The 12868-nt window shown below is 35.4% G+C and overlaps 1 protein-coding gene across 1 annotated transcript in view; it reads right to left on the bottom strand.

The window, feature by feature from the left end:
* The window catches only part of LOC135080893 (putative epidermal cell surface receptor), a 56032-nt gene that overhangs the window by 29624 nt on the left and 13540 nt on the right, over positions 1–12868 (bottom strand). The window contains exon 2 of the mRNA XM_063975622.1: positions 3273–3407. Within this exon, the coding sequence (XP_063831692.1) occupies positions 3273–3387 (115 nt within the window). The 5' untranslated portion in view covers positions 3388–3407. The remainder of the gene's footprint in view (positions 1–3272; positions 3408–12868) is intronic.

Genomic DNA, 12868 nt, shown 5'->3' with positions numbered 1-12868 from the left:
TTCAATCACACAATAATTAATAAATAGCAATTTAATCTGAAAAAGCAGTTGTTTCTATTACCGACCTATAGACGAGGTGTGTTTCTATTAACGTTTTTTCTGTTTCTATTACCGACCGCTAAGAATATTGCTCTTCAATTGGGTATATTCCAAGAGGCACGGGTTCGATTCCCGCTCAGAGGCTCGGGAACCACTTGATTTTTTGACGTTGTTTTGCTTTTAGTTTTAGTTAAATTTGTTTTTTTTTTCAAGTCAATTTTTTTTATTTATTTTTTTTATTATAAAAGAGAAAAGACACGCTTCTCGAAAATAAATAAATAAATCAAGCAAAAATAGTAGAATAATAAATTCCTCTATTATACTTGATTACGCGGTACCCGGTGAGTAGTGGGGGTCATTATTTAAACTATTTTGAGTTTTAATAAAATTAAATATTCTTTAATATTTTATTTTTATTTTTAATTTGACTATAATTTTCAGTTACTTTTTGACTTATGTTTTTGATTTTAATTGTGTGTAATTGTGTATTTTAATTTAAACTATGGACAATGGACACGGTCTGTATAATTATTTTAAATATTTTTTTATTATTCAAAATATCTTAAAAAGTTACATAGTAGTTGTGATAACGCATGATTGGTTTGGTGTCATGTCAAAAATGTTAGTTGTATACAAAATACAGGCTTATAAGTCTTCGCAGGTGGCGTTATAGTTATGAGGCGGTAATAGAATTAAGTATGAACATTACTTTATTCTATTAGCGACCGTAAAAAAAAACAGTAACCAGCTAAAATATCTACTTTAATGAAGAAGTGATCAGTGTAGTATCATTTTTATTAGGTTTTATTTTATATCAAATAGGTACTAATTAGAATTTAACAGGTTTTTATAAAATCTATTGTCATACATTATTAGAGATATTCTTTAATGTTCATTGCAGTTTTATGCCAAACCTATGACAATTAACGTATGGCGTTAATTGATTTAATTATGTGAAATATTCTTATGAATCGATCAAGACAACAAAATGGAGGTTAAATGCGTAGTTACAGATATAAATACTAAAATAAAAAACTTTATCAAAATTCTAACAACGCCATGGGTCGTTATTAGGAACCAAATTATGAAAAGTGTTTCTATTACCGCCCTTATTTAAAATTGTATTTAAGCCACAAAAATACAGCGAGAGGGCTATATTGAGGGTTTATTAAGGAAACTAAAGTACGAATTAATATTGTTATGCAAAAACATGTTGGTATACTCATTTTAAATGTGTTAAAATCGCTCATTAATAACAAGGTGCACCTTAAGTAGCTGGGAGCGCGTCAGTATGAAAAGTGCGTCCGTTTCGGGCGCGTCCCATTTAATGTCAAATAACTCCGTTTACTGGTTATTTACGAACACAAACTTTAATCGTTTTGATAGTCAATAAACATATCTAGATATTTTTTAGGTAACGTGTTTTCTGGAACCTGTTATTATGTATTTTATGAAAGAAAGAAAAATAGGGCGGTAATAGAATACAAATTTTGGGGGGTCGTTAATAGGCGCACTTACGTTACTTAATAAATATGTGTTTATTAACCTACTCTTTAATTATTATATTTTTGTATTGAATTTATCTTACCAGATTCCACTACAGTACTAAATCCATGAGTATTTGCGCAAGTGCCCATGTTTTTTTATTTACACAATATCAGTTGTGTCTCTATATCTGGTATAGCTGTAGTTCGAAGTTCTTTCAACTCGATCAATAAATTAGACACTGGAAATATTTTGACAAATCACTTTGACCCGACCTTACTAATTGCCACACCAAGCGAGCAGGTATGCAGCTCATATATCTACTGTGTATGCAACTCCCGTTAAAATAGTTTGTAATTAATTTATTGTTATCAGATCGAAAACATTGGGCATAAAGTTCGACGACCCAAGTCCTCAATACGTCACAGCGCGTGCTCAGCAAAAAAGTTTCTTAGGTTGGCTGACCACTGGAGAGCTTGAAAGTACTGAAGCAGGCATATTGGACAACATTGCAAAATAACTTATTTATTTTATTTTACAACTTATAAGACTTCTGTACTTCTCCTGTACTTCGCACAGGCACAATAATACTATACTCACTTAAAAACCTTCCTCTTGAATCACTCTATCTAAGAAAAAAAACCGCATCAAAATCCGTTGCGTAGTTTTAAAGATACGAGTATAATCAATAAGCATACATACATAGGGACAGACAGCGGATAGTGACTTTGTTTTATACTTTGTAATGAAGATGTCAAGGTTCATGTACCGTCTTCTTATAATGCCCTATAACTGCGTGTTGATTTAATTACGACAGACCTTGGACAAGCGAAGTGATCACAAAATCTAATTTGCCTCAAATACATATACATAGTCTACGTACTTGTATAGTGTATAGTAGCTTTGTTATTCATGGGTAAATGTAAAATATTGTTGTTTATTTCTAATTTTTGGCATTATCAGTTATGAAAGTTTTCTTTGTAACTTAGGTCGGCCGTTCTGTCACACAGCTGTAGTGAATATCCACCCTTACGCGCAGTTCACAAGTCGACGAAATGGACGTGATGCTGTTTTTTAGTACTACGACTCAAATATTGTACTGTTAAAGGCACGATTGAAATATGCAGTCATTCCTGTTGATGCCACAAATATTTATCAGTTTGACCATAGTTATTTACGAGTGGATTTTAAATTCAATGTTTGGTAAGATGGTTACAGAGTTAGCCTTTTGACTCGAAGGTTCTGGATTTGATTCCCAAGTGACCCACCCACTCCTGGTTAAGGACATAGCACATTTGAATTAAATTGTCCAAAAAATATAATGATTCCGCACCTATGCGTTGCGTCGATCTTAGGACGCCTATGGCATTGTCTGAAGGGTTGTGCCCTAAGCTGTTAGAACTCACTTGAAAAATACTGAATTGGCAATTATAGTAATTGTCTCTTGTCTTGCTTGTCTCCGTCTCCTATTGTTTGGCCAGTTTGCCCACTGTTGTTATTATGTATCTTTACTAATCGTGTGTCAAACTGTTCGCATCTGTCTAAGGCTGGTTTTAGTGTCACGCGGACCGTCCGGTACGGACCCGCTCCGCACGGCCAATCTGTATGAACTTCTAGGGAGCGTTTTAGAGTAATGTGGTCCGGAGGAACCGCTCCGCTCCCTAGCAGTTCATACAAATCGGCTGTGCGGAGCGATCTGCACTGACAGTTCGCGTGACACTAAAACCAGCCTTTTGGTTGGTACTCACTGAGTTCAGTATCGCAGTCAGTATACTCGTGGTTGCAGTCGACGGTATAACCGGCGACGCGCGCGGCGAGCACAACCGCGCACCACAGCGCCACTGCGCGTGCGCACACCCTCATCGCGACAGCCGCATTATACACTGCAAACAAAACAAAACAAAGTAATGTAAATATTTGTTTGCTACACACAAAGTCACATACATTGTTCGACAAAATTACATCCTACTAATATTATAAAGGCGAAAGTTTGGATGTCTGGATGTCTGGATGTCTGGATGTCTGGATGTCTGGATTTCTGGATGTCTGGATTTCTGGATGTCTGGATGTCTGGATGTCTGGATGTCTGGATGTCTGGATGTCTGGATGTCTGTTACTCTTTCACGCAAAAACTACTGAACGGATTTTGTTGAAACTTTACAGTATTATTGTTTATAACCCAGATTAACATATAGGCTATAATTTATGACGATATGTGACAAATAAATTTCAATAAATAAATAAGACGTCTAAAAAGCGCCATCTATCGTCATTGGTTAAAATCTACAGCGCTGGACAAACTACTGTTTTTGACATTCGTAAATATTCATGCCGTGAAACGCATCTATTAACTATTAACATGATATCTAACGGGGGTAAAACGAGGTCTGTTCTGGACACCCTCGGTCCCATCTAAGGGACATAGGACATAGTCATATAGGTAAGTCAAGTTGTTAGGACAGGTTTTTTCACTCGAAATGTTTGACTTGGACAAATATTACTCAATCTTGGAAAAATACTGTTACTTACTCTATTAGGATAAGTCAAGTCAAATCTCTGGCCTAACAAGGATCAATCAAGCCACGATCCCTTACTCGGACGATACTTATCATTGCTCGACATACTGAGCCACGGAAACATTGGTCAAACTTTGGTAATTTTCAAGTATTAACGCATGTGAGCTAGTTTTTCCGCGGTTTAAAAGTTGTATGACCTTGTTTCATAAACCATGTGTGGTTTCGCAAGTTTTTGTAAGACTTGATTCTATAAAATTTTGTTCAAACAGATAAGGTCCGCTCTTAAAGACACAGTAATTCTATGTTTTTCTCGGCAAGTAACCTACGAACTGCATAAAACCAATCTTTAATAGCAAACTCTCTTTTTCATTACAAAGATTGTAATAATAATGTTTTCCAGAATATAGGTAAGTTAAATAACCTAAGGTTTGTAAATACAATAGTTAAGTGTCTCTACAATTCACACAATATTAGAGTAACAATTACCTAATAACATGTATGAAGTAGTTATTTTAACATCAACCACAATGTGAACAGCAAACCACACTTAACCGTGTCACGTCTCAGAACACCACCAATCCAGATCGAGTTACAGTCAACAATCGCTTTGGGGGTTAGATTGACTAAAATAAACTGTCGCAATGAGGGTTTTCGCGATTGAAAAATCCGCCAGATGGCAATACGTTATTTTTGACATGACATTGACAGATATGTCAAAATCCACCAATCATGCTGATGCAGCATTTGGACCTCCCGTCTACGTATTGCCATTTGGCGGATTTTTCAATCGCGAAAACCCTCATTGTAAGTTGCATCACCTTACTTTAACCGTACCTATAACCTTTAACCCTTTTTTTATGGAGTTTGACAAACTTTTAACGTTTGTTAAAGTTAATATAAGATATTGACCAGCTATAGGACAGACGACAGCACACCAGACTCTACATTTTTGTCGCACAATCGCTCTTAGTAAAACTAGATAAGGTTCTACAAAGTTTAGCTTGAAGCGCCGTCCTGGAACAATACGAAACCAGGATAACCAAATATTGAAATGCATAGTAAAATGATCCTTCACATTTTGCTTTACAGTCAGCATCGAACACGTTTTTAATTCAATTAAAATAAGGTTGTATTGTCAACTTTTTGGCCACTTTTGGTGTCACGAACTATTTGACGCTGACTGTACCTATAGTGTTATTTATGGAAAAAATACTTTTGCTTCAAACATTCCATACAATTCGAGAATCCACACTCCCCAGAGGTAAAACATTTCAATATTGTACTAGGTACATATTTTGCACCGCCTACTCAAATAGTTACTCTGTTTTGCCTAAAGTTAGATGGTATAGAATGCCACATGACATTAAGTTCGCCTTTTGTACCGCTTTTTTGTGTGTGTAAAGTGTGTATAAATAAAGATTTTAAATAAAAATAAAATATTTTAAAACAGCATTTGTTTAACGCTACGTTGTAAGTAAGTGTATGTACTCGCACATTGTTAATACAGAGGTACCTACTTTGCAGATTTTTTCCGCCAGTTAAGCAATTCAATTCCTATAATTAACGGTTGTCTGCAAGTAAAATTGTTTTCGGAAGAACAACAATCGGAGTGTAAAGTTTTTGCGGCACAAAGCGGAGCGGCTATTGTCCGCACAATAGATATTTGATACGGACCGATGAAATTACTTACTCTTATACGTACTTGCAACTTGTGTCAAAGAATTGACCGTTTTTATGACATACTTGAAACTGTTCTTTGAAACCATTATTGCATTTTATTGTGGGTACTTTTAGGTTTTTTTTTACTTTGAATGAGACATCCGGTTCTTGACTATATTAGGAAATATTTTTTTAGTTTAACTAATTAACAATAATCAGCTAATAATACCTCTTCGTTTCTAGTATTAAGAACAATTCGCTTGTAAAATCTCTCTGTCTAAACTTAATTTAAAATTTTAACACTTAAGTTTTGTTTTAACGTAAGTGTCATAATATAATTTAATTTATTTCTACGACCCAAAATGTAGGACAATGTCTGCAACAGTAGAAAGTTATTTAACATAATAATATTTGTTACAGACAATCGCGAAAGTGATTCACCTGTCAACACAATGTAACTCGTCGTACGACGTCCATTGTGTAACAAATTGTATTAAATTAGTCCTCACTTTCGTACAAGGTCGTCGTATAGCAAAAACAGTCAAATACGAGTATACTTATTAGTTATTAATCAAATTAATAGGACTCGTAAGGTGACACATAAATCGATACACGTCGTTTTCAGGGCTTAAAAGTATTATTGTAGAGGCCTAGGTTACATACCGTTCTATTCATCTATACATATAAAACTCAAAGGTGACTGACTGACTGACTGACATAGTGATCTATCAACGCACAGCCCAAACCGATGGACGGATCGGGCTGAAATTTGCCATGCAGGTAGATGTTATGACGTAGGCATCCGCTAAGAAAGGATTTTACGAAACTCCACCCCTAAGCCGCCTCTAGTTTATCATAATTTAGGCTATTATGTCTGTTAACACTGTTAATTTTAACTCAAAGCAGTAACTAGGTAAGCGGCACGATGTGAATGTGACTCTAGCTAAGATGATGAAGCTGAAAACTAACTTGCACTTTTGTTTTCACAGACTTTTATTTTATAATTACGCCTTAATTGCATGTCGAAAGCTGCTAATTGCTATTTGGCTGGCCATTTTTTATTTTTGTCGGTACCAGTGTCCGAGGATAAATTAAATAACTTAATAAATTACGATTATAGTGATTTAGCGTCGCGTTAGTATCAAATCTAATTTATTTCTTTTTTACAGATTATTGGCGAAATTTTATTTCCATCTGTCTGGGACTTGCTTGTGGTAAGAAAAATAAAATTGGACATTTTAATTTTACTGTGTACTATAAAAAGAAAAGGTTAAGAATTAGCTTTAATAAACGATCACACTTTAAGTTAAATACTGTAGCTTATATGCAATTTGTAATAAAGAAAAGAAGATTGAAAGAAAGAGACTTTATTGATCACAGTAAGCACAAATTATAAACAATAACAACACAAAACGAAACGGGCATGCCAGGAAAATGGTCTTCCGCGAGACCCCTAAAAATAAGTGCTATTTGGTTTCAAAATTGTATTATTTTATGCACTGTTGACTGATAATTAAGTATGAGAGTATTAATAGTTACCAGACAACGAATTTATACATACATAAGTATCATTTTTTGGCTGAGAACTGAAGTGTAGGCCAAACTCTCCATTTATCTCTAGTAAATAAGAGTGGATCGTGTTCATGCAGTAGATATTACTGATGAAGATGAAATTACTATATAAATAGTTAGATACATAAGTACCTAGGTACATATTTGACATAGAAAACACCCAAATCAACACAAACAGATATGATATTGAGATGGATCTCCTTTTCGCGTCGGATGCGATGACGTAGGCACCTGCTTTACTCATCTTTCACTTTCACCGTGCGCGGGCGCACGCGCGTCTAAAGTACCAATTCACTTGATCAATAAATTTTTATGCGAATATTTAGGCTTGCAAGATTAAAATACGCGCATTATTTTAAAATTATGTAATGTGATGCATTAAAAGAGTTTGATATTGTTTATCCGGAGATCCTGGGATTTTTAGATAGATATCGAGCAAATACCATTATTTGTCTGAAAATAAATAATATTCTGGGAGGATAATAAAGGGATCGATGTTGTCGAGTGGATAGAGACATCTCAGACGCCTAAAAGTAGACTAGGAAATTAAGCCAATTATGTTCAAAAACATTTCATCACTTTGATGTAGATATTTTCATACTCATTCTATGAAAGACTTGTGTTTTTATATAAAACTAGCTGACCCGGCGAACTTTGTTCCGCCTTAATGGCATTACATAGCTGTCATTTGCGTTTTGTTATTCCAAGTCTGATTCTTTTTTGTTATACCACGTTTTATAGTGACTGACGTTTCATGTCAAGTCACACGGGAATGCTGTCGAACGGGATAAAAAGTATCCTATGTCCTTCTCCTGGCTCTAAACTACCTCCCTGACAATTTTCAGCTAAATCGGTTCAGCCGTTCTTGAGTTATAAGTGGAGTAACTAACACGACTTTCTTTTATATATATAGATATGTCAATCCACCGTGGTGTCATCGTCCTACATTTACACACCTTTAGCATCAGATACTGGTAGCACACGCAGTTTTTTTCGATCCAATCTTTCGGCGCATAACAACAAAAAGATTGCTCACAATAATTACCTTTTTAAAAAAATAAAACCGACTTCAAATGCGTGAACACAAAAAAAACTAAAAATTAAAAATATTGCATATAAAAAAGTTCATCCCCAATTTTCCACCCTTAGGGGTGAAATATTTTCTTCAAATTCGCATGAAACCACCCTTTTGATAATACCTATTCAACAAAAAAATAATCGTTCAAATTGATTTATAAATCGGCGGAGATATTGCGTATAAAAAAGTTCATCCCCAATTTTCCACCCTTGGGGGTTGTTTTTTCTATTATTAAATTTAAATGGGACCACCCTTGAGGTATTACCTATACGCCGAAAAAAGATTTGTTCAAATCGGTTCATAATTGGCGGAGTTATCGCGTAACAAACATAGAAAAAAAAAAAAAACATACGGGTCGAATTGAGAACCTCCTCCTTTTTTGAAGTCGGTTGAAAAGAGCGAGACAACAAACATGGAAATGCAATCAAAACAAAAAGCGATTGTTACCTGACTGAGGGATCGCCGGTCAAGTGTTACTCTTCACGCTTCACGAAAGAAATCTTCGAGTTTTTATTAAAATGAATACCCAAAGAGGTCTCGATTGGACGTGCATTTTATGGCATACAAGAAAAGCGAAAGGCAGCATTCTCGTCTTAAGACGGATCTTAGATCTTACGAGCACTTTATAGCTGTGCAATGTGCATCTGACCTACTTATTTATTATGTTTATGAAACCAATACTGTGACACTTAAATTGACTATTATACGAGTAAAATATAAGTGAAAGATAGATAAAAATTCAACCTTATCAGAAAACATTGTGTTTAAAAAAGATGTAGGCATCACAACCGTTAATCAGCTTTCTCAATCTTTTCCAGGACCTGCCAAAATTCTCCATAAAAACGCGCCACTTTTGCCATATCCGAAACGATAATTTGCCACGTCCGTTACTCCGTGGTCTGTGCCTAGGGTTTCTGCTCGAGCTTTCTCGAACTCGAGAAAACTCGTCGTTTAGACTGGCCTAGTCTTTCCTTTTTTTAACTAATTTGATTTGCAAGTAATGATCTTAACCGAAACTAATAATGTTCACCTACGAGTATGCTATATTTCATTATGTTTGTATAACTGACTGATTTAAATACTGATTTTTTTTTGTTAACTATCTGTTAGTTTAGGTACTCGTAAATACGTTTATTCAAGTCGTTATCATTAAGTTTAAAAATTTATTTAAAAGTTTTTTTGTTTGTAAATGTAGGTTTATTATCGTAATTTTTCAATTAATTTGGACTTGTGTTCTTTGGAAAACAAGTGATTCAATTGGAGCTCCAGATATTTATGGTTATTAATCCTTAAAGTACACGCGACTTTATGACTTTTGTTCCTTTAGTTAATTACTAAGTTATAATTATCCTACTAATATTATAAATGCGAAAGTTTGTGTGGATGTCTGGATGTTTGTTACTCTTTCACGCAAAAACTACTGAACGAATTTTGTTGAAACTTTACAGTATTATTGATTATAACCCAGACACATTATAACATTAATAAAAACCCGTGTTTTTATTACATTTCAACCGATTTCAACAGTTATAATTAAAAGACTCGAGACCCGAGAAAACTCGAGACTTTGGCCTCGAGAATTCCCGAAACTCGAGAAAAAAAATAAGTCGAGAAATCAGAAACCCTATCTGTGCCATACATGAAATAAGCTATTAAGGTGAAAGAAAGTTCTCACCGAATGCAACATTGACCGGCGGTTTTGTTGTGGCCTTCAAAACTTTCGAAGTATGAACGCACGCGCATAGAGTCATTGCAAAGGTCAAGTGCAGTCTGAGATTGGAATTGTTCAATTTGTGTTATTTTTTTCGATTTTTTGTTCTATTTAACAAGATTTCATAAAATAATAATTTGTGCTGTCGTTGGCCTGAAAAGTTGTTTCAAATAATCGTGTAAATTTTACAGGCCGCGTAGCTGGTAGACTTTGATTATGGTTACTCGTATGTACGAGAAAGGTATTGTAGTGACAACATAAACTAGCTTTACACATTTTTGAATTGATGATGAATCTCATTAACATTTTACGCTGGTTGAGTTAGTGGGTAGCCTACTTTACGTTCTTTAAATTGAGGCAAAGAAAATACATATAAATATTTCAAAATAGACTACTTTTGCTTTACCTACCTACTTAAAAGGTTCTTTGCCCTGTTTAATTAACGCTTTGTGCATTATTTAGATTTGACAAACTGTTATATCTGCCGAGAGAATTTACGACTAGAATCAAAGAGGACTGCCATTCTCTCAATATAGAGCACCATTATTATAACATTCATAGGTCTTTGTCCTGTAATTGTATTCAGTGATGAAACCATCAGATTTTCCCACGTGATAGCCCAACTATAGACTGAAGCGTTCATTAAATTTCGTGTACATTAACTAGAGTAAAATAAAGTAAATAGACATATCAATTAGACGCCTACCCTCGTGCATTTGCACATAATACAGTAGTGTATCTAGGCCGATTTCTTAACAGCTTCCCATCGAGAGACGAGGTTCGAGACTATGCTATTGTTGTTACGGTTGACATGGCACAATTATCTTAGGATTTCTTGACTGTCGACCGATATTTACGTGCGGTATGTGGTTGGTAAACAATTTTGAATGTCTCTATTTAACACACAACTTTTTTATAAAACAAATTGTCCTTAAAGATTAACTAAAACCTTATTAGGCCAGTAGAATTAAACACAAAAATTGATTAAATCGGAAATAATTCCTACAAAAGATTTTTTTGCTTTAATGGCTTCATTGGTTGCCCATTAAGACTCTCCTAAGTTTTCGACTTCGACGGAGTTGTGCTTAAGTGGTGGGGGCCCCCGAAAGCGGCGTTTTTTCGGTTTTCCGGTTATACCGCGTAAAGGACTTACCCTATCGAAAAGTGGTCTTCATGACGGTTAAAGGGCACTTAATCCTGCATTGAATAAGACCAAATTCATATGTTTTGGACAAACCGTTCTCGCGCTAAAGTTCGGCAAAGTAAAAAATATACGTATAATTAATGACCCTCTCCACGTCCAATGGCTTGTTACCCACATGCTTCCAAGCCTTGTAAAGGGTCTCCTTAATCAGTGTAACCCTAACAAGGCTCACGAGTTTGATTCGCTTATCCTTGTTCGTCCCAGCCGTTCCTTAACTGCGGTTGCTGCACCTCTTCCTGACACTCTCCTGAACGACTCTGTGTTACCTAATGTGGCTGCCTCTCTTCCTTGTACCCTCCTGTACGATTGCATTGCTTAGCTATATGCCTGGTCCAAGGTTCGACGCCACAAAATCAACTTTGTACGCGTGAAAATAGTTTAAATACTATTTTCCGTGCTTGCAACATTTTTCTTTACTGCTTCGCCTCTATTAGTCGTAGAGTGATTGTATATATCCTATAGCTTTCCTCAATGTATGAGCTATTCAACACAAAAATAATGATTTCAATCAAACTAGTAATTCTTAAGATTAGCGCGTTCAAACAAACAAACAAAAAACTCTTCAGCGTTTTAATATGAACTTGTTGTTGTTGATTTTTGGCGTCGAACCTAAGACCAGGCATACGGCTAGGCAACGTAGTCATGCATGAGGATACAAGGAAGAGGGGCAGCCACAGTAGGTAACACAGAGTCGTTCAGGTGAGTGCCAGGAAGAGGTGTAGCAACCGCAGTTAAGGAACGGCTGGGACGAACAAGGATAGGCGCATCAAGCTCGTAAGCCTTGATAGGGTTACACTGGTTGAGGTGGCCCTTTTCAAGACTTGGAAGCCTGTGGGTAACAAACCATTGGACGTGGAGAGGGTCATTAATTATACGTATATTTTCTACTTTGCCGAACTTTAGCGCGAGAACGGTTTGTCCAAAACATATGAATTTGGTCTTATTCAATGCAGGATTAAGTGCCCTTCAACCGTCATAAAGACCACTTTTTGATAGGGTAAGTCCTTTAAGCGGTATAACCGGAAATCCGAAAAAATGCCTCTTTCGGGGGCCCCTACCACTTAAGCACAACTCCGTCGAAGTCGAAAACTAAGGAGAGTCTTAATGGGCAACCAATGAAGCCATTAAAACAATAAAATCTTTTGTAGGAATTATTTCCGATTTAAAAGCTAATTCTACTGGACTATATATTGTTTCTTTTTGTCAAAATATGATAGAGCATCCCTTTAGCTGATTTCTCTAGCACTTTAAAAAGTGCTAAAGTGTATATGAATGAAAGTAAAAAGTAAGACAATGTACTGCCAAACTCAAAATAAAATTTACAGCCACCACCATAACCAAAGGATAGACGTTTTTTTTATAAATTAATGATCAGACTAGCCTGCATGAATCAAGCTTAGTTTTAAAGGTGGTAATGATGATTATGGAATTGCAAAAAAATAGTAACCAAAGGTAGGTAGAGCTTGAAAACTGTCGTGAAACTTAAGTTGAACAGTCTGAAAGAAAGTGATAATCGCTCTTAAAACCGCTTGAAATAGAGCTGAACCCATTAATCTTCAAATCTCATTCATCTTTAATAATACAAATATGTGTAAAGATTAATC

This window comes from Ostrinia nubilalis, chromosome 18 (genome assembly GCF_963855985.1).
Source record: "Ostrinia nubilalis chromosome 18, ilOstNubi1.1, whole genome shotgun sequence".
Classification (NCBI taxonomy): domain Eukaryota; kingdom Metazoa; phylum Arthropoda; class Insecta; order Lepidoptera; family Crambidae; genus Ostrinia; species Ostrinia nubilalis.
This window is presented reverse-complemented; position numbering and strand designations above follow the sequence as displayed.